Source organism: Oncorhynchus mykiss, chromosome 7 (assembly GCF_057628025.1).
Source record: "Oncorhynchus mykiss isolate SJ-2025 chromosome 7, ASM5762802v1, whole genome shotgun sequence".
In the NCBI taxonomy this organism is placed as follows: domain Eukaryota; kingdom Metazoa; phylum Chordata; class Actinopteri; order Salmoniformes; family Salmonidae; genus Oncorhynchus; species Oncorhynchus mykiss.
The window spans coordinates 70,667,841-70,688,930 of record NC_143028.1 but is presented as its reverse complement, the minus strand read 5'-3'; the positions used below and the strand labels follow the sequence as shown (position 1 = coordinate 70,688,930).

Genomic DNA, 21,090 nt, shown 5'->3' with positions numbered 1-21,090 from the left:
GGACTGTTTGAAACAAACTAAACCAGTGCATGCAGACATGTTGAACAGCATGATGTCTGTCTGTCCAGTTGCTAGTGAAGAACCTGCAGTTTGAAGATGGGAAGATGATCGCGGCGGCAAGGTACTTCAGCTCTGGGAGCTGCGCTTCTGTGGAGCTCACTGAGGAGGAGAAGGCCTTCGCTGAGCAAATGAGGGTAAGAAAATAAAAAAAGTACTAACACTTTACTATTGAATCTATCTGTCTTACACTGATTTTTCAGCTAATTTGAACAAGGTTGTAAATGTAAATGTTTATCTGTCAACTTAACCCTTGATAAACTGACTCCAGACCAGTGTTTACAGTGTTGTCTTGTCCCATTGACAGGGTGTGTGGAAGAGCATCTTGACTAATGTGGATGCCATCGAGGACTCCACTGACTTCTTCAAGTCTGGGGCTGCTTCTATGGACGTGGTCAGGTAAACAACACACCAGCATGGACATCTAAAAGGTCAAAGGGTGCAAGTCAATGGGTTTTAGACAGTACACCAAGTGGGAAATGTTTTTTCTATCAATGATTATGATGAAAAGGGAAACGCATTACAGCAGCTGGAGTTGAATGCCACCTCTTCCCCATTCCTCACTCCCTACATCCCTACCTCACCTCTACCATCTCCTTCACCCCTACCACCTTCTTCATCCCTACCACCTCCTTCATCCCTACCTCACCTCTACAACCTCCTTCAACCCTACCTCACCTCTACAACCTCATTCATCCCTACCTCACCTCTACAACCTCATTCATCCCTACCTCACCTCTACAAGCTCCTTCATCCATACCTCACCTCTACAAGCTCCTTCATCCCTACCACCTCATTCACCCCTACCACCTCCTTCACCTCCTTCATCCCTACCTCACCCCTACCACCTCCTTCATCCCTGCCTCACCCCTACCACCTCCTTCATCCCTGCCTCACCCCTACCATCTCCTACATCCCTACCTCACCCCTACCACCTCCTTCATCCCTGCCTCACCCCTACCACCTCCTTCATCCCTGCCTCACCCCTACCATCTCCTACATCCCTACCTCACCCCTACCACCTCCTTCATCCCTGCATCACCCCTACCACCTCCTTCATCCCCGCCTCACCCCTACCATCTCCTACATCCCTGCCTCACCCCTACCACCTCCTTCATCCCTGCCTCATCCCTACAGCCTCCTTCATCCCTACCACCTCCTTCATCCCTACCTCACCCCTACCACCTCACTCATCCCTACCTCACCTCTACAACCTCCTTCAACCCTACCTCACCTCTACAACCTCATTCATCCCTACCTCACCTCTACAACCTCATTCATCCCTACCTCACCTCTACGAGCTCCTTCATCCATACCTCACCCCTACCACCTCCTTCACCCCTACCATCTCCTTCACCCCTACCTCACCCTTACCATCTCCTTCACCCCTACCTCATCCCTATCACCTCCTTCACCCCTACCTCACCCTTACAACCTCCATCCCTACCTCACCCCTACCACCTCCTTCATCCCTGCCTCACCCCTACCACCTCCTTCATCCCTGCCTAACCCCTACCACCTCCTTCATCCCTGCCTCACCCCTACCATCTCCTACATCCCTACCTCACCCCTACCACGTCCTTCATCACTATCTCACCCCTACCAACTCCTTCATCACTATCTCACCCCTACCACGTCCTTCATCACTACCTCACCCCTACCACCTACATCACTACCTCACCTCTACCATCTCCCACATCCCTACCTCAACCCTACATCCCTACCTCACACCTACCACCTCCTACATCCATACAACCTCCTTCATCCCTACCCCACCCCTACAATCTCCTTCATCTATACCTCACCCCTACCACCTCCTTCACCACTACCTCACCCCTACCAGCTCCTTCATCCCTACCTCACCCCTACAACCTCCTTCATCTATACCTCACCCCTACTACCTCCTTCACCACTACCTCACCCCTACCACCTCCTTCCTCCCTACCTCACCCCTACCACCTCCTTCATCCCTACCTCACCCATACCACCTCCTTCATCCCTACCTCACCCCTACAATCTCCTTCATCTATACCTCACCCCTACCACCTTCATCACTACCTCACCCCTACCACCTACATCACTACCTCACCTCTACCATCTCCCACATCCCTACCTCAACCCTACATCCCTACCTCACACCTACCACCTCCTACATCCATACAACCTCCTTCATCCCTACCAACTCCTTCACCCCTATCAACCCCCTCATCCCTACCACATCCTTCATCCCTGCCTCACCCCTACCACCTCCTACATCCCTACCTCACACCTACCACCTCCTTCATCTCTACCTTACCCCTACAACCTCCTTCACCCCTATCAACTCCCTCATTCATCCCTACCTCACCCCTACCAACTCATTCATCCCTACCTAACCCCTACCACATTCTTCCCTCCTACCTCACCCCTACCAACTCCTTCACCCCTATCAACTTATTTTTCCTACCTCACCCCTATCAACTCCCTCAACCCTACATCCCTACCTCACACCTACCACCTCCTACATCTCTACCTCACCCCTACAACCTCCTTCATCCCTACCAACTCCTTCACCCCTATCAACTCCCTCACCTCTACCACCTCATACATCCCTACCTCACCCCTACCAACTCATTCACCCATACCTCACCCCTACCACCTTCTTCCCTCCTACCTCACCCCTATCAACTCCCTCACCCCTACCTCAACCCTGCATCCTTACCTCACACCTACCACCTCCTACATCTCTACCTCACCCCTACAACCTCCTTCATCCCTACCAACTCCTTCACCCCTATCAACTCCCTCACCTCTACCACCTCATTCATCCCTACCTCACCCCTACCACCTTCTTCCCTCCTACCTCACCCCTACCAACTCCTTCACTCCTATCAACTTCTTTTTCCTACCTCACCCATATCAACTCCCTCATCCCTACCTCACCCCTACATCCCTACCTCACACCTACCACCTCCTACATCCCTACCTCACACCTATCACCTCCTACATCCCTGCCTCACCCATACCACCTCCTTACATCCCCACCTCACCCCTACCACCTCCTTTGTCCCTGCCTCATTCCTACCAACTCTTTCATCACTATCTCACCCTACCTCACCCCTACCACCTCCTACATCCCTACCTCACCCCTACCAACTCCTTCAACCCTATCAACTTCTTCACCCCTACCTCACTCCTACCACTTCCTTCATCCCTGCCTCATCCCTACCAACTTTTTCAGCCCTACCTCACCCCTACCACCTTCATCCCTACCTCACCCCTACCACTCCCTTCATCCCTGCCTCACCCCTACCACCTTCATCACTACCTCAACCCTACCACCTCCTTCATCACTACCTCACCTCTACCATCTCATACATCCCTACATCACTACCTCACACCTACCACCTCCTACATCTCTACCTCACCCCTACCACTTCCTTCATCCCCACCTCACCCCTACCACTCCCTTCATCCCTACCTCACCCCTACAACCTTCTTCATCCCTACCTCACCCTTACAACCTCTTTCATCCCTACCTCACCCTTACAACCTCCTTCATCCCTACCTCACCCCTACCACTTCCTTCATCCCTACCTCACCCCTACCACCTCCATCACTACCTCACCCCTACCACTCCCTTCATCCCTACCTCACCCCTACAACCTCCTTCATCCCTACCACCGTCTTCCCTGCTACCTCACCCCTGCCAACTTCTTCACCCCTACCTCACCCCTACCAACTCATTCATCCCTACCTCACCCCTACCACCTCCTACATCCATACCTCACTCCTACCACCTCCTTCACCCCTACCACCTACCTCACTCCTACCACCTCCTTCACCCCTACCACCTACCTCATCCCTACCACTCCCTTCATCCCTACCACCTCCTTCACCTCTACCTCACCCCTACCACCTCCTTCATCCCTACCTCACCCCTACCACCACCTTCATCCCTACCACGCCTTCATCCCTACCTCACCCCTACCACCTCCTTCATCCCTACCACCTCATTCACCCCTACCACCTCCTTCACCTCCTTCATCCCTACCTCACCCCTACCACCTCCTTCATCCCTGCCTCACCCCTACCACCTCCTTCATCCCTGCCTCACCCCTACCATCTCCTACATCCCTACCTCACCCCTACCACCTCCTTCATCCCTGCCTCACCCCTACCACCTCCTTCATCCCTGCCTCACCCCTACCATCTCCTACATCCCTACCTCACCCCTACCACCTCCTTCATCCCTATCTCACCCCTACCACCTATTTCATCCCTACCACCTCCTTTGCTTCCCTCCCTCACTCTCACTCTCGCTCTCCACACCCTCTCACCCCCCACCTCGCCCTAGCCCCATCCCCCACTCCCCCTCCATCTCCCCCTCTCTCTGCAGTAAGTAAATAACTCCAAAGCATACATAAAATTAGACGTTGATGAAGAAGTATGATATTTTACTTCTGGTACAATAAAGTTAATCCTATGTTATGTTGTCAGGCTGGTGGAGGAGGTGAAGCTGAGGGCCAGTGGGTGTCAGCTGCAGAATGAGGACGTGTACATGAACACCACCTTCCAGGACTTCATCCAGATGTGTGTGAGGAAGCTCCGAGGGGAGGACGACGAGGAGGAGCTGGTCGTTGACTACGTAAGAGTCACCATCATCATCGTCATTATTACTATGATCCTCTATCTTCATCATTATCATAACCATCATCATCATTATTACCACCAGAATCAGCATTATCCTCAATACTCTAATCTAATGTAGGCCGTTAAGTTCAGGAGTGAAACTTTGGAGGGCGTTCCAGTTCTTATTTCAGTCTCCTGCATTAGTAACATGATCACTAAGGAAGAACACAACAAGCCTGAAAAGGCCTTTGGATTAGGTAGCATAATATAAATGTCCTGTAACTAGGTGGAGAAGAACATCAACAACATGACCATCCGGATGCCCCACCAGCTCTTCATCAACGGGGAGTTTGTGGATGCAGAGGGAGGGAAGACGTACAAGACCATCAACCCAACAGATGGAACAGTAGGGAGCTAGCTTTCACTTGTCCATTAATGTCTGATCCATGGTTTTCCTAAAGGTCTTAATAACTTGATCTGCTCGCACCAATTTGGTTTGTCTCAGACGATGACAAATTAAGTGACTATATCACTCTTACAGTATGTGTGTTTGTGTGTGTCTGTGTTTCCCATCTCTCTCGCTCTCTCTTTAGGCTATCTGTGATGTGTCTTTAGCTCAAGCCAGTGACGTGGACCGAGCTGTAGCGGCCGCCAAGGAGGCGTTCGAGGAGGGAGAGTGGGGAAAGATAAACCCCAGAGACAGAGGCAGACTCCTATATAAGTCAGTCTATTAGAAACAAGCATGTAAAATAGCATCCTATTATAGCGCAGTACTTTTAACCTGGATCCATAGGGAATAGGGCCCATAGGTTCCATCTCAAATAGGGCTCCATTTCTGATGCAACACAAGACTAAGACCCAGCCACATATAATAATACAGGTGGTCTTTGAAACATTAAAATGCAGGCAACTATACAAGGCATTCAACCATGTATCGCTGGGTCTATAAGATACACAGGATAATATATAGATGTTTTTTGAAGACGTGGGTGAGGTCACACTTCACTTTTTGATTTGTGTAATATTTTCCGTTAAGGTGCATTTTCCAGTGTTAAATTACTAACGCGTTGCTGTAGCAGATGTTTAAATGAAACCATTTAACCCTTCACTGCCCCCTACAGGCTGGCTGACCTGATGGAGGAGCACCAAGAGGAGTTAGCCACCATAGAGTCCATGGACTCTGGGGCCGTATACACACTGGCCCTGAAGACCCATGTGGGCATGTCCATCCAGACCTTCCGCTACTTCGCTGGCTGGTGTGACAAGATCCAGGTGAGAGAGTGGGGGATATCACAACATTGTCCATGTTGCCCACTGTTTTTCATTTTGTGCAACAAAGAAGCAGGTGCTTTAAAGAGCCAATGCAGCTGTTTTTATCTCAATATCACATCGTTTCTGGGTAACAATTAAGTACTTTAATTATTAAATGGTCAAAAAGAAACAAAAATAGGTTCTTAACAAAGGGGCAATTTCTCAAGCAATAATTTAGCTAGGACTGTCTGGGAGTGGTCTGAGTGGGGAGGGAAAACTGTGAATGAGCTGTTATTGGAAGACCGGTTTGAAACTCTTTCTTATTGGTCTATTAACTAATTTACCACATGGCAATGTCACCATCGAAGGCCAAACCTCCATCCCGCCAAAACAGGCTGAAATTTCAGGCAGTCTTTTGAAACAGCTTGTACACTAAAACGGCATTATCATAATTTTCACAAAATTATTCTAACCTAATAGTGTGGAAATAAATATAAAACACTGGAAAACCATGTTTTTGACTGCATTGGGCCTTTAATTAAAGACTTGTTACCTACTATGAATACCACAGGTAAGGGGCCAGTCATTCCTAAGTGCTTTATTATAGTTTCATAATGCTTTGACTGCATCTATAAGGTGCTATATACATTGAGTGTACAAAATATTAAGGACACCTTCCTAATATTGAGTTGCACCCCTCCCATTTTGCCCTCAGAACAGCCTCAATTAGTTGGGGCATAGACTACAAAGAGTTGAAAGCGTTCCACAAGGATGATGGCCCATGTTGACACCAAAAATCCTTCTTTAACCTGTCTCCTTGCCTTCATCTACACTGATTTAACAAGTGACATCAATAAGGGATCATAGCTTTCACATGGATTCACCTGGTCCGTCTATGTCAAGGAAAGAGCAGGTGTTCCTAATGTTTTGTACACTCAGTGTATATGTTTATAAGGCAATATAACACTCACTTTATAAGCTTCTAATTATTCTTCTGTGTTATTTGGATTGTAATATGAATTTGTTCTGATATTTCTAGATTTTTTTATTATTCTTTTGACATTCTACTGCATTGTTAACATCCACTTAACTTTCTATGCGACCAAGAAACTTAGATTTTATGTTTAAGTTTCTGTTCATGATCAGTGACTGTCTCCTTCTACAGGGCTGCACCATCCCCATCAACCAGGCCCGACCCAATCGCAACCTTACCTTCACCAAGAAAGAACCAATCGGGTGAGATACACCAGCCACATGCAAATACATAGCTAATCAATTTTTGGGTCATAACAAGATTTTGAGAATAAGCATATTTGTCATTTTAACTCTCAGAGTGTGTGCTATCGTAATTCCCTGGAACTACCCTCTCATGATGTTGGCCTGGAAAACAGCTGCCTGTCTGGCTGCTGGTAACACTGTGGTCCTCAAACCTGCCCAAGTAAGGAGCATCACAATCCTGTTCATATTTTTCCACTAAAGAGGGGAACAAAGGGATATTTTAAAATGTTCTGTACTGTACTGTGCACTAGGGGGCAGTGCACTGGTGTCCAGACACTAAACTGTGTACTGTACAGAAAATGTTTCAACCAGAGGTTGGTGGCACCTTAATTGGGGATAATGGACTCGTGGTAATGGCTGAAGCAGAATCATTGGAATGGTATCAAATACATCAAACGCATGTGTTTGATGCCATTCCATTTGCTCCGTTCCAGCTATTATTATGAGCCGTCCTCCCCTCAGCAGCCTCCACGGGTTTCAACCCCTTCTCCAATGGGGCATTTAGTCAGCGTGATCCGTTTGAATGATTTCAAAAGCGATATGGCCACATGTACTATTAAATCTGTACCCTGTACAGCCAGAAGACTGGTCAACCCTCAGAGCCTGGTTCCTCTCTAGGATTCTTCATAAATTCCAGCCTCCTAGGGAGTTTTTCCTAGTCACCGTGCGTTTCCCTCTGCATTGCTTGCTCTTTGGGGTTTTAGGCTGGGTTGCTGTAAAGCACTTTTTGACAACTGCTAATGTAAAATGAGCTTTATATAATACATTTGATTGATTGGCCTATGGGGTTTAGCCAACTCCTGACTATTGTTAGCGTGTCCTTCAAAAAAGTTACAGAAGCAGTCTTTTTATAGGGGTACAACTGATTTCAATCCATTTGATACAGTATGCCTGAGATACCTGCATTTGTCGAGGTATATGAATTGCCTAAAGCTAGCATGTTCAATCATTTTGGTTGTGTGTATATTCCTATGGTCCCTAGGTGACTCCACTGACAGCGATGAAGTTTGCTGAATTGGCTGCGAGGGCAGGATTCCCCAAGGGAGTGATCAACATCCTCCCTGGATCAGGTAAACATGCTTTTCTGTTTTTGATCGTTGTTTTATACAAATGTTCATATCGAAAGAGTTGCTCCTATCTTTTCTTTACACACCTGTTTTTTGGCTGCATGTCAGTTGTCCTCTCACCCCCTGCAATAGAGAATCTGGGAAGGTGCACCATTTTTTTCTCAGATGACTGAAAAGTTGACTTATAGGAGATACAAGGTTTTGTTGTGATGCTGACGGTGTGCTGGTTCTTCTTCTGCTGTCTCTCAGGTGCTCTGGTGGGCCAGCGTCTGTCCGACCACCCGGACGTCCGGAAGCTTGGCTTTACTGGCTCCACTGAGATAGGGAAACACATCATGAAGAGGTGAGTGGTCACTGTTGTGGCAACCTCAGTCCAGAGAGGTCATGACTTTAGGCTCTCGGTGGTTGGCCAAGACTTTGGTCAATAATAGCATACTGTTTATGTTTATGTAGTACAACAGTGGTCACCAACCTTTTCTGAGTCAAAAACACTTTCTGAGTCAAAATTCAATCTACCGCTCAGATTATTATTATTTTTTACGTGACTTAAAACCCCCTAACATGCTGACTACCCCGCTAACATGCTGACCACACCGCTAACATGCTGACTACTCCGCTAACATGCTGACTGCACCGCTAACATGCTGACTACCCCGCTAACATGCTGACCACACCGCTAACATGCTGACCACCCCGCTAACATGCTGACCACACCGCTAACATGCTGACCACACCGCTAACATGCTGACTACACCGCTAACATGCTGACTACCCAGCGAACATGCTGACTACACTGCTAACATGCTGACTACACCGCTAACATGCTGACTACCCAGCGAACATGCTGACCACACAGCGAACATGCTGACCACACCGCTAACATGCTGACTACACCGCTAACATGCTGACCACACCGCTAACATGCTGACTACCCAGCGAACATGCTGACCACACCGCTAACATGCTGACCACACCGCTAACATGCTGACTACCCAGCGAACATGCTGACCACACCGCTAACATGCTGACTACACCGCTAACATGCTGACTACACCGCTAACATGCTGACTACCCAGCGAACATGCTGACCACACCGCTAACATGCTGACTACACCGCTAACATGCTGACCACACCGCTAACATGGTCAGCAGTGTGGTCAGCATGTTAGCGGTGTGATCAGCATGTTAGCGGGGTAGTCAGCATGTTAGCGGTGTGGTCAGCATGTTAGCGGTGTGGTCAGCATGTTAGCAGTGTAGTCAGCATGTTAGCGGTGTGGTCAGCATGTTAGCGGTGTGGTCAGCATGTTAGCGGTGTGGTCAGCATGTTAGCGGGGTAGTCAGCATGTTAGCGGTGTAGTCAGCATGTTAGCGGTGTAGCCACACCTAATGTTAGCGGTGTAGTTAAAGAAGACAAAGCCTGGAAGGAGGAGAGATGACTAGACATGATTCGGTTGACAGTTTTATGTGTGGATTAATTGTCGGAGTAGAAGACCTTGTGTAAATAAATTGCCATAAATGTTTAATCTTCGACCTAATTTTCGACCTGTCCCCAAATTAATATAATTGGTTCAGAGTTTGTTTTGATATTTTAACCTGCGTGTCTTGATCGCGTCTGGTGTGGGGCGGGCAAAATCAACTTGTGCACGATGACGCACTCGTTCGGCCGGTTTGGGTACGGTGTAAAAGGTCGATGTCCATGCCCCCGCTGAACTCGAATTAGCATAATCAAAAACTCCCAAAATGGGAACACTTTGCCTCCCCGGCGTTAGGGCTGCTGAATAAAGTGGAGCTACCATAAAAATAGGAATGCCTAAGGCCTTAACAGAAATGTTTTGTGATCAACTAGGAATGGCTTGGAGATCAACCAGTTTATCGCGATCCACTGGTTGGTGACCACTGTAGTGCAGTACGTGTGTGTTTGTGTGTTTGTGTATTCCTCCATCTCAGCTGTGCAGTCAGTAATGTGAAGAAGGTGTCCCTAGAACTGGGGGGTAAATCTCCACTCATCATCTTCAGTGACTGTGACATGGACAAGGCCGTCCGCATGGTCAGTGGGCCTTCAATTCAATGCTGGTCGCTACAAAACATTAATACAAAAATATGTATATCAAAGAATATAAAATATGAATATTTCAGAATATTGTAAGGCATCAATTTCACTGTATTTATTTGTGTATTTTAGGGATTGAGTGCTGTATTCTTCAACAAGGGAGAGAACTGCATTGCAGCAGGCAGACTCTTTGTGGAAGAGAACATCCATGACCAGTATGTCAAGAGAGTGGTACGTGTCTCAATGCTAACTTAGTCACCCACTCGCTACCTTATCTCACAGCGCTATGCTAACTTAGCCACCCGCTCGCTACCTTATCTCACAGCACTATGCTAACTTAGCCACCCGCTCGCTACCTTATCTCACAGCGCTATGCTAACTTAGCCACCCGCTCGCTACCTTATCTCACAGTGCTATGCTAACTTAGCCACCGCTCGCTACCTTATCACACAGGGCTATTCTAACTTAGCCATCCTCTTCCTTATCACTTCTGTCATCATGAAGTGATTTGAGAGGCTAGTTAAGGATCATATCACCTCTATCTTACCTGACACCCTAGACCCACTTCAATTTGCTTACCGCCCCAATAGGTCCACAGACAATGCAATCGCCATCGCACTGCACACTGCCCTATCCCATCTGTACAAGAGGAATACTTATGTAAGAATGCTGTTCATTGACTATAGCTCTGCCTTCAACGCCATAGTACCCTCCAAGCTCAACATTTAGCTCGGGGCCCTGGGTCTGAGCCCCGCCCTGTGCAACTGGGTCCTGGACTTCTTGACGGGCCGCCCCCAGGTGGTGAAAGTAGGAAACAACACCTCCATTATGCTGATTCTCAACACAGGGGCCCCACAAGGGTGCGTGCTCAGCCCCCTCCTGTACTCCCTGTTCACCCATGGAGGCGTGCATGGCCATGCAGTCAACTCAATCATCAAGTTTACAGACAACACAACAGTTGTAGGCCTGATTACCAATGACAAGACAGCCTACAGGGAGGAGGTGAGGGCCCTGGCGGAGTGGTGCCAGGAAAATAGCCTCTCCCTCAACGTCAACAAAATGAAGGAGCTGATCGTGGACTCTGGGAAGCATCAGAGAGAGCATGCCCCTATCCACATCGACGGGACTACAGGAGAGAAGGTGAAAAGGTTCAAGTTCCTTGGCGTACACTGACAATCTGAAATGGTCCACCCACACAGACAGTGTGGTGAAGAAGGTGCACCAGCGTCTCTTCAACCTCAGGAGGCTGAAGAAATTTGGCTTGGCCCCTAACACCCTCACAAACTTTTACAGATGCACACCGCCTGGTACGGCAACTGGACTGCCTGCAACTGCTGGGCTCTCCAGAGAGTGGTGCGGTCTGCCCAACGCATCACCGGGGGTACAATGCCTGCCCTCCAGGACACTTACAGCACCTGATGTCACAGGAAGGCCAAAAAGATCATCAAGGACATCAACCATCCAAGCCACGGTCTGTTCACCTCGCTACCATCCAGAAGGCGAGGTCAGTACAGGTGCATCAACGCTGGGACCGAGAGACTGAAAAACACCTCAAGGCCATCAGACTGTTAAATAGCCATCATTAGCCGGCCTCCACCCAGTTACTCGACCATTTACCTTAGAGGCTGGTCACTTTAAAATGGAACACTAGTCACTTTAATAATGTTTACTTACTACTGTGTTACTCATTTCATATGTATATACTGTATTCAATTCTACTTTATTTTAGTCAATGCCACTCCTACATTGCTCGTCCTAATATTTATATATGTCTTATTAATTTTACAGTAGATTTGTGTGAATTGTTAGATACTACTGCAGTAGAGCTAGGAAAACAAACATTTCGCTACACCCGCAATATCATCTGCTAAATATGTATATGTGACCAATACAATTTGATTTGAATCTCACAGTGCTATGCTAACTTAGCCATCTGCTAACTACCTCATCTCAGGTGGAGGAGGTTAAGAAGATGAAGATTGGAGATCCTCTGGACCGCTCCACAGACCACGGACCCCAGAACCACAAGGCCCACTTGGACAAGCTGGTGGAGTACTGCCAGACAGGCGTGAGGGAAGGCGCCACTCTGGTGTGTGGGGGCAAACAGGTCTCCCGCCCAGGTTAGACTTCTTTTTTCAGTTCATAGCGCTGTAGATTTGACTAATATTAGCTGTGAGGCAGAGTTAGGGGCAAATGTCACTCCAAATCCAGTCTGTTTAGAAATGGAATTTGGATGTCATACTGTGACCATTTGTGAAGTTACCATTTCTCAGTTCAAGGGATGACTATCAGCTACAAAATGACTAATATAGTAAATAAGTTGTTTACTATATCTTTCCCTGTGGTACCTTTTTCCAGGATTCTTCTTTGAGCCCACCATCTTCACCGATGTTCAGGACCACATGTTCATTGCTATAGAGGAGTCGTTTGGCCCCGTCATGATCCTCTCCAAGTTCAAGAGCGGGTCAGTGTTTGCCATTGTCAGATGGGTGCCCTGTGTGGTTCAGCTGACCCCAGAACACTTACATACCTGATTTGGCATGGGTTTCAAATCTTGCGCATTGCACCTCTGACTAGCTCTCCTCCGACCTTTCTCTTCATCCCTTTCTCTCTCTCTTAGGGATGTGGACGAGGTTCTGCGGAGGGCCAATGCCACTGAGTATGGCCTGGCATCAGGAGTGTTCACCCGTGACATCAGCAAGGCGCTGTATGTCAGCGAGAAGCTCAACGCCGGCACCGTCTTTGTCAACACCTACAACAAGACGGACGTGGCTGCTCCCTTCGGCGGATTCAAGCAGTCCGGCTTTGGCAAAGATCTGGGTAAGACTTGCTGATTCTGAGACATTGTTTCCACACAGGTTAGATTAATCATAGAAGCCCACATGGAAAAATACTACAGTTTACTATAGAATACAACAGTACTTACTATATAATTCTCTAGTAAACTGTAGAATACTATAGTAAACACAGCAAAAACCCTACACTTTTTTAACTATAGTAAATACTACAGTATTTCATTTGTATATACCCTGCTGATTCCCCTCCCCCATATCCCAATTTGTGCCACCCATAAGTGAGAAACCTACATGCTAAGTATAGACCATATTGTGTTCCCTACAAGTTATAGAAATAGGGCAGAAGCTCTGAAGGTTCAGACCTACCTACAGGTTATGGAAAATTAGCTCTTTTAGTATTTCTCCAGTAGGTTTCCTCAAAGAGAAAGCCTCCACTTCTATGTCAAAGATAATAAAACTAAAACACTGTTGTAAATACTCCAGTAATATTGGCAAAAACACTACAGTATATACTATATAATATGTATTAGAGGTCGACCGATTAATCGGAATGGCCGATTAATTAGGGACGATTTCAAGTTTTCATAACAATCTGAAATCGGTATTTTTGGGCGCCGATTTTTTTTTTTATATATATTTTTTATACCTTTTATTTAACTAGGCAAGTCAGTTAAGAACACATTCTTATTTTCAATGACGGCCTAGGAACCGTGTGTTAACTGCCTCGTTCAGGGGCAGAACGACAGATTTTCACCTTGTCAGCTCGGGGGATTCAATCTTGCAACCTTACAGTTAACTAGTCCAACGCAATAACGACCTGCCTCTCTCTCGTTGCACTCCATAAGGAGACTGTTACGCGACTGCAGTAAGCCAAGGTAATTTGATAGCTAGCATTAAACTTATCTTATAAAAAACAATCAATCATAATCACTAGTTAACTACACATGGTTGATGATATTACTAGATATTATCTAGCGTGTCCTGCGTTGCATATAATCTGACTGGGCATACAAGTATCTAAGTATCTGACTGAGCGGTGGTAGGCAGAAGCAGGCGCGTAAACATTCATTCAAACAGCACTTTTGTGCGTTTTGCCAGCAGCTCTTCCTTGTGCGTCAAGCATTGCGCTGTTTATGACTTTAAGCCTATCAACTCCCGAGATGAGGCTGGTGTAACCGAAGTGAAATGGCTAGCTAGTTAGCGCGCGCTAATAGCGTTTCAAACGTCACTCGCTCTGAGCCTTCTAGTAGTTGTTCCCCTTGCTCTGCATGGGTAACGCTGCTTCAATGGTGGCTGTTGTCGTTGTGTTGCTGGTTCGAGCCCAGGGAGGAGCGAGGAGAGGGACGGAAGCTATACTGTTACACTGGCAAGACTAAAGTGCCTATAAGAACATCTAATAGTCAAAGGTTAATGAAATACAAATGGTATAGAGGGAAATAGTCCTATAATAACTACAACCTAAAACTTATAAATAATATAAGACTCATGTTAGAATATTGAAGACTCATGTTAAAAGGAACCACCAGCTTTCATATGTTCTCATGTTCTGAGCAAGGAACTGAAACGTTAGCTTTCTTACATAGCACATATTGCACTTTTACTTTCTTCTCCAACACTTTGTTTTTGCATTATTTAAACCAAATTGAACATGTTTCATTATTTAATTAAGGCTAAATTGATTTTATTGATATGTTATATTAAGTTAAAATAAGTGTTCATTCAGTATTGTTGTAATTGTCATCATTACAAATAAAAAAAAATTAAATCGGCCCGATTAATCGGTATCGGCTTTTTTGGTCCTCCAATAATCGGTATCGGCGTTGAAAAATCATAATCGGTCGATCTCTAATATGTATACTATAGTATTTTTTCATGTGGGAGTAGAATTACTAGAATGGGAGAAGTCCAAAGATGCATTTTCTAGGAATGCCAATTCAATTGCATTTATATCCTGTCTCAACATCACTGGCTTTCTCCAACAGGACAAGAGGCTCTTAACGAATACCTGAAGACCAAGGCTGTCACTGTAGAGTACTAAATATACAGCTCTGGAAAAAATGAAGAGACCACTACAAAATGATCAATTTCTCTGGTTTTACTATTTATAGGTATGTTTTTGGTTAAAATGAACATTTTTGTTTTATTCTATAAACTACTGACAACATTTCTCCCAAATTCCAAATAAAAAATATTGTAATTTAAGAGCATTTATTTGCAGAAAATGTGAAGGATCAAAATAACAAAAAGATGCAGTGTTGTCAGACCTTGAATAATGCAAAGAAAAATGTTAATATTCATTTTTAAACAACACAATACTAATGTTTTAACTTAGGAAGAGTTCAGAAATCAATATTTGGTGGAATAACCCTGATTTTCAATCAGACTGATCCTCCACCAAATTTCACAGTGGCTGCGAGACAGAGCATGCCAAGACGCATGAAAGCTGTAAAACCAGAGACATTGATAATTTTGCAGTGGTCTGTTAATTTTTTCCAGAGTTATAGAGAGATGTGTGGTAGCTACCCACTGGGCACAGACGTCAGTTCAACGTCTAGTTTTGATTTGCATTTGGTTGAGTTGTCAACTAACACAAATTCAATTTAGGTTAAAAGTTTGTTAAAAAATCCAATCAGTTTTCCTGTTGATTCAACGTTAACACATTATTATATATATTTGTTTAAATGGCTTGGAAACAATGTTGATTCCAAACGGTTTTTGCCCAGTGGGTATTCTCTCTTTATAATCAGACTCACTGATGTCACTAAGCAAATTCCTGAACTAAATGTGAATGATAGACGAGGCAGAAAGGAAACCTAATACCTCCACATGCCCTGATGAACAATTCTACTTGTAATTCAGTCTTTCTGAAATGTGATTAACCCTCTAATATTTCTTAGTGCTGTTTGCACAATTACTTATGAAATTGAATTTTTTTATTAATGAGAAATACAATGTGAAATGATTTCCCCCTCTTAGAAATAAGAAAGTCTGTCTTAAATCATTTTCCACACACAGCCTGTGCCTGTATTTAGTTTCATGCTAGTGAGGGCTGAGAATCCACTCTCACACAGGTACGTGGTTGCAAAGGGCATCAGTGTCTTAACAGCGCAATATGCCAATGCAGGATAGTCTGAGCGCAGCCCAATCCAGAAATCTGGCAGTGGCTTCTGATTAAATTAAATTCTCACCGAACCGCTTGTTGCAATTTTGATGAGGCTCTCTCATTCAGATTTCTGTAAGTGGACTGGAGGCAGGGCATGAAAGGGATAACGAATCTAGTTGTGTCAACCGTTTCGGAAAAGTATGTGCTTAATTACATACCCAACTCACTCAGGTGCTTCGCTATATCACATTTGACATTGTACGTAAGCTTGAGTTAAAAAAAACATCACCCAGATAGGCCAGTCATGTGAGAAACTCATTATCATGCAAGTGGTCAGACAAGTGAAAATTATGGTCAGTAAAGAAAAGTTTAAGCTCGTCTCTCATTTAAAAAAAAACTTTCAATACTTTGCCCCTTGATAACCAGCGCACTTCTGTATGTTGTAAAAGCATTACATGGTCGCTGCCCATATGATTGCATAGTGCAGAAAATACACAAGAGTTCAGGGGCCTTGCTTTAAGAAAGTTAACAATTTTCACTAGTGTCCAAAACGTATTTTAAGTTGTCAGGCATTCCCTTGGCAGTAAGAGCCTCTCGATGGATGCTGCATGGTACTCAATTGGCATCGGGAGAAACTGCTTGCATGCGTATTACCACTTCACTATATCTCCCTGTCATGGCTTTTGCACCATCAGTACAGATACCAACATGAGCAGCAGCTACGTTTGGCTACATACGGACCGTTAGTGGAATTCCAGCAAGAGACTAACGGTTAATGTGATTGGATGTTAATTATTTGACTAGGCTACCTGTATTTGACATTGCGTTGTTATTTCGCTGAACACTAGATGGTTTCATTTTATTTTTGGCAGTGAAACAAGGCAACTCAGACAATTAAAAAATGCTCACCCAAATGTATAGCCCTGTTGGAAAATATAAATGGACTGTTTGAAAATGTGGAGAGAAAAAAGTTAAATGTTTATTTTTTTATTTCTATTAATGTTGATCACATTTTTATTTGGCGTACCCCTGACGGCATTGCACCCCAGTTTGGGAATACCTGGTCTACACAATAGATGTGTTGTGTTCATGGACAATACTGGATGACAATTGAATGGAACTTTATGAATGATGATCTCCATATCAGAGCTTGAACAAGCGCCTTTTTACTAGTTTTCCTGATTCATTAAAATCACAAAGGTTTATACAGTAATATGACTGGTGTCCTGTCTTTATTCAGATTGCAAAGTTATAATTTCCTAACATAACTTTTCAGATATTTTATATCTGATCAATTAGTCTTCGAATTAATGAATTATTTATTTTACCTCACGTTAGTCTCATTCCAAACGTCTTAAATTGTTGGTTATCTGCACGAACCCAGTCTTCACTATGAGTCATCCATACATCAATTGTCTTAAATCATTTATTTTCTAACTAAGTAATTCACAGAAATGCACAAACAAACACACAAAGTAAATATGATTACAAGAAATGATAGGGGAATGTGCCCTAGTGGGCTAAACCGGCATGGCGGCTTGTTGTACAAATGTTATATAGGGGGTCGACTGAGAAGTCACTACAGAGTTGATAATTATAGCAATTGAAATGCTAATCCTTTGCACATGAACGCTCACTCATTCGGGAACAATTGCAATCAATATATATATTTACGCTCAGTGTGTCGTCTTGATCGCTGTTGAAAAGTTAGTTTCTGTTGGAGAGTTTCCGTCCTCTCTCTCTCTCTCTCTCTCTCTCTCTCTCTCTCTCTCTCTCTCTCTCTCTCTCTCTCTCTCTCTCTCTCTCTCTCTCTCTCTCTCGCTCTCGCTCTCTCTCTGCTGTGGTAAGAAGGGATAGTTCAGAGTGACATTCATTCATGTTGTTGTAGAATGGATGTTTCGGTGGTTGTCGTTCTTCGTGTTCAATGATACTGAATTCCTAGCTGCAGACTAGTAATTAATATCAAAGACTTGTTCTTATTCTGTCGGTATCGATAGTCTAAGAGTTTAACCATGTGGTATGGTTAAAAGATTCAGCAATGGTCTGCAACCTTTGTCCTCTCGTGATTGAGAGAAAACATGGTCTGTAACCTTTGTCCTTTCGTAATGGAGAAAAACATGGTCTGTTGAGGAATTCTCAAGATTGGGGTTTTATTCGGAATTGCAGAAAAGGGCCTGTCCCAGGATGCCCGACCCTAACTGGGCTCATGGGCGGTCCTCTGATTTAGTTAAACTCAAAAGGGAATTGGAATTTTCTTCATTAAACAGTCCAAAATCATATTACAGAATTTTACAAACTGTATCATCCTCACTCATTCATCTTATACAACAATTAGATGTAAACCTCATATCTGAGGCTATTATATAAACAGCGTTATGGTAATGTGGCCACACCGTCTCTCATGAGTTTCACCAATTGTACCAACCGGACCAGTTCGTAGCTGGATTCTTCACCGATCTTTTATACCTTCTCCGGAAAGTAAACGTTGCTCGGACCTCAAGTTCTGTGAGGTAGAAGAAATTCCTTTGTTCTCTATGAAACTTCACTCTGTCTCTATACTGTGTGGCCATGAGGCAGGATCTTCCTGGAAATTACGACCTCTCTCTGACCACAGCAGCCTGTGTGCAAGAGGCAGGGAGAGGGGGATGGGGCTTGCTGTACCCAAAGAGGGCAACGTCATGACACTGGTCTGCATTCAATCCGTATCGCGGAAGATCCACGTTAAAATGTCGCAGCTCAGAGAGAAGCTGGGACATTGTGGGGGGTCACAGGGACCTCAATGGCACGCCTCCACTAGGAACATGTCGGTCTTGGCATAACGGGATGACAGAGGCCTATTAGTGTGGACAGTTACACTTCTCTCCCTTTTTTCCCCCTCATAAGACTGGCCCACCGGCCTAAAGATGGACTGGCCCACTGGGCATTTGCCCGAACTGCCCTTTGCCCAGTCCTTTTCAGGTTGGAAATGACAAACAGGCTATCTGTGTTTTTACTCAGTATTGTTGTCCATCTTAATGAAGAGTTTACATATGTCAAAGCATTAAACTTTTGACGGACCAGTCCGACAGAGAAGGTATAACATACACAAATGCATCACATTCGTGTCGATCTGTACAGTTCCTAATAAAAAAATTCAACCACATCTACAAAAACCTCGGTCTAAAGACAAGCTCTGCATAGCAAGTGCTAGACAGTCTTTCCTTGGATTTCATTATGTAATCCTGGATCCAACTCAAGGTGTGTAATGGGTTGTCAAGCCTGTCATATTGAGTCCCATAGACTTGCCATATAACAACAAACCCGAAAGGCCATTGCTATCAATATGTCAGTGTGGACTACTACATGTATAGCTTGTAAGTTTCACTAAACTTTGTTTTCACTGCACACACACTGAGGATTATATGGCTCAAATAGGCAAACGGGCTTTCAGTTGTAAACACACAACCATAATAGGTTCACACGCAAGTTGTACAACTGTTGTATCGCACATTTGACAGTGGTTTTGATCGTTTTTCTTCACAAAAATAATGTGGGGACTGCACAATGGTTGTGTGTATACAACTGAAAGCTTGTCTGCACATAGATGTATCACAAAAATGGAAGTTGTACCAAACCATTGTGTCAAATGCGCTGTACATTAGTTGTACAACCTGTGTGGACAGGGCCATAGATCCTAAAGTGGTAGGAATTTTGACATTTCAGGTCAACAATTGGAAAATCAGAGCAGGCTTTATCATGTAAATATAATGATTAATTAAGTAATTATATTTGTATTGCCATTATCTTGTGGGTATAAGCAACAAATAATCTCTCAATTATAAATGTGTCCCATAGTCCTGAGTTTACAGTTTAGCTCCGTTTATACCTGGAGCTAACATGTCCTGATCTTGTCTACATTCTGATTGTGCCCACATTTCCAGAAATGTGTCTACTCATCACTGAAGGTTGGTGGCACATTAATTGTGGAGTACAGGCTCTTGGTAATGGCTAGAGTGGAATAAATAGAATGGCACATGGGTTCCATGTGTTTGATGCCATTCCATTAGCTCCTTTCCAGCCATTATTATGAGCCGTCCTCTTCTCAGCAGCCTCCACTGCTACTCATGGTATTAAACTGTGTCTGTTATCCATCCACTGTGTCTGTTATCCATCCACTGTGTCTGCATTGTGACCAGACTTCCTGGTTCCTTCCTTTATGCAAATGTGTTCACAGCTATTCATTCAATGTCAGATGTATTTACTGTAAGACACTTGTTGATGCAATCAGTCAATAGTGCCATCTATCAATGATTTTAGAGGGCAGAATAATGATGATGATTTAAATGGTTTCTCTGTCCAGATCTGTCTACACTTGTAAGATATCCAGACACAATGCGTGTCTGACTACCTCCGGAGGGGGGCAGGATGATCTGATCGCAATGTGTCTTTTGATTGTGTCCACATTTTTAGACAGGTCTAGACAATCAAAATGTGTACAAGATCAGGACAAAGGACGCAAGTTAGAACCAGGTATAAACGAGGCTTCTAAATTCCAACAAGGTGTCAGTGGCGGAGCAGGAGGCAACAGATTGTCCACGCCACGTCTCAGGGACACCTCAGCTGAGTCACTTTCAGTGCGTGCGTGCGTGTGTGGGGGGGTGGGGAGGCTATAGGACAAGGAGGGATAAAGAGCTGAATTCGGTTCCTTCTCTCCTCTCTGGATAACAGCATGCAGGTCTCAAATGTCGGTCATGGTCATGAAGGATTAAGAAGCTATTGATATTTACGTCACTTCCAGTGTTTGGCAAATATTTACTAAATGTCTCTCTAGTCAATGTAGTGTTTCAATCTGAATTGAAGTGAGAAGGGGGATAAATAGAGAAAAAGACAGGGGGTGAG

At 44.7% G+C, this 21,090-nt stretch overlaps 1 protein-coding gene and 1 non-coding gene across 3 annotated transcripts in view; both read left to right on the top strand.

Moving 5' to 3' along the window:
- LOC110528507 (cytosolic 10-formyltetrahydrofolate dehydrogenase) overlaps window positions 1–17,425 on the top strand; it is a 44,924-nt gene extending 27,499 nt beyond the window's left edge. For both annotated transcript variants that reach the window (XM_036984087.2, XM_036984088.2), the window contains exons 8-23: window positions 69–194; window positions 365–456; window positions 4,537–4,684; window positions 4,955–5,074; window positions 5,262–5,389; window positions 5,790–5,940; window positions 7,085–7,155; window positions 7,252–7,357; window positions 8,180–8,267; window positions 8,514–8,607; window positions 10,212–10,311; window positions 10,447–10,545; window positions 12,269–12,434; window positions 12,673–12,778; window positions 12,935–13,134; window positions 15,092–17,425. In XM_036984087.2, coding sequence (XP_036839982.1) covers window positions 69–194; window positions 365–456; window positions 4,537–4,684; window positions 4,955–5,074; window positions 5,262–5,389; window positions 5,790–5,940; window positions 7,085–7,155; window positions 7,252–7,357; window positions 8,180–8,267; window positions 8,514–8,607; window positions 10,212–10,311; window positions 10,447–10,545; window positions 12,269–12,434; window positions 12,673–12,778; window positions 12,935–13,134; window positions 15,092–15,147 — 1,851 coding nt within the window. In that variant the 3' untranslated portion in view covers window positions 15,148–17,425. The remainder of the gene's footprint in view (window positions 1–68; window positions 195–364; window positions 457–4,536; window positions 4,685–4,954; window positions 5,075–5,261; window positions 5,390–5,789; window positions 5,941–7,084; window positions 7,156–7,251; window positions 7,358–8,179; window positions 8,268–8,513; window positions 8,608–10,211; window positions 10,312–10,446; window positions 10,546–12,268; window positions 12,435–12,672; window positions 12,779–12,934; window positions 13,135–15,091) is intronic.
- Window positions 13,488–13,542, top strand: LOC118965404 (U7 small nuclear RNA). Its single transcript, XR_005052730.1, has one exon. It is a non-coding gene; the product is annotated as a U7 small nuclear RNA (small nuclear RNA).
- Window positions 17,426–21,090: the final 3,665 nt, after the last annotated feature.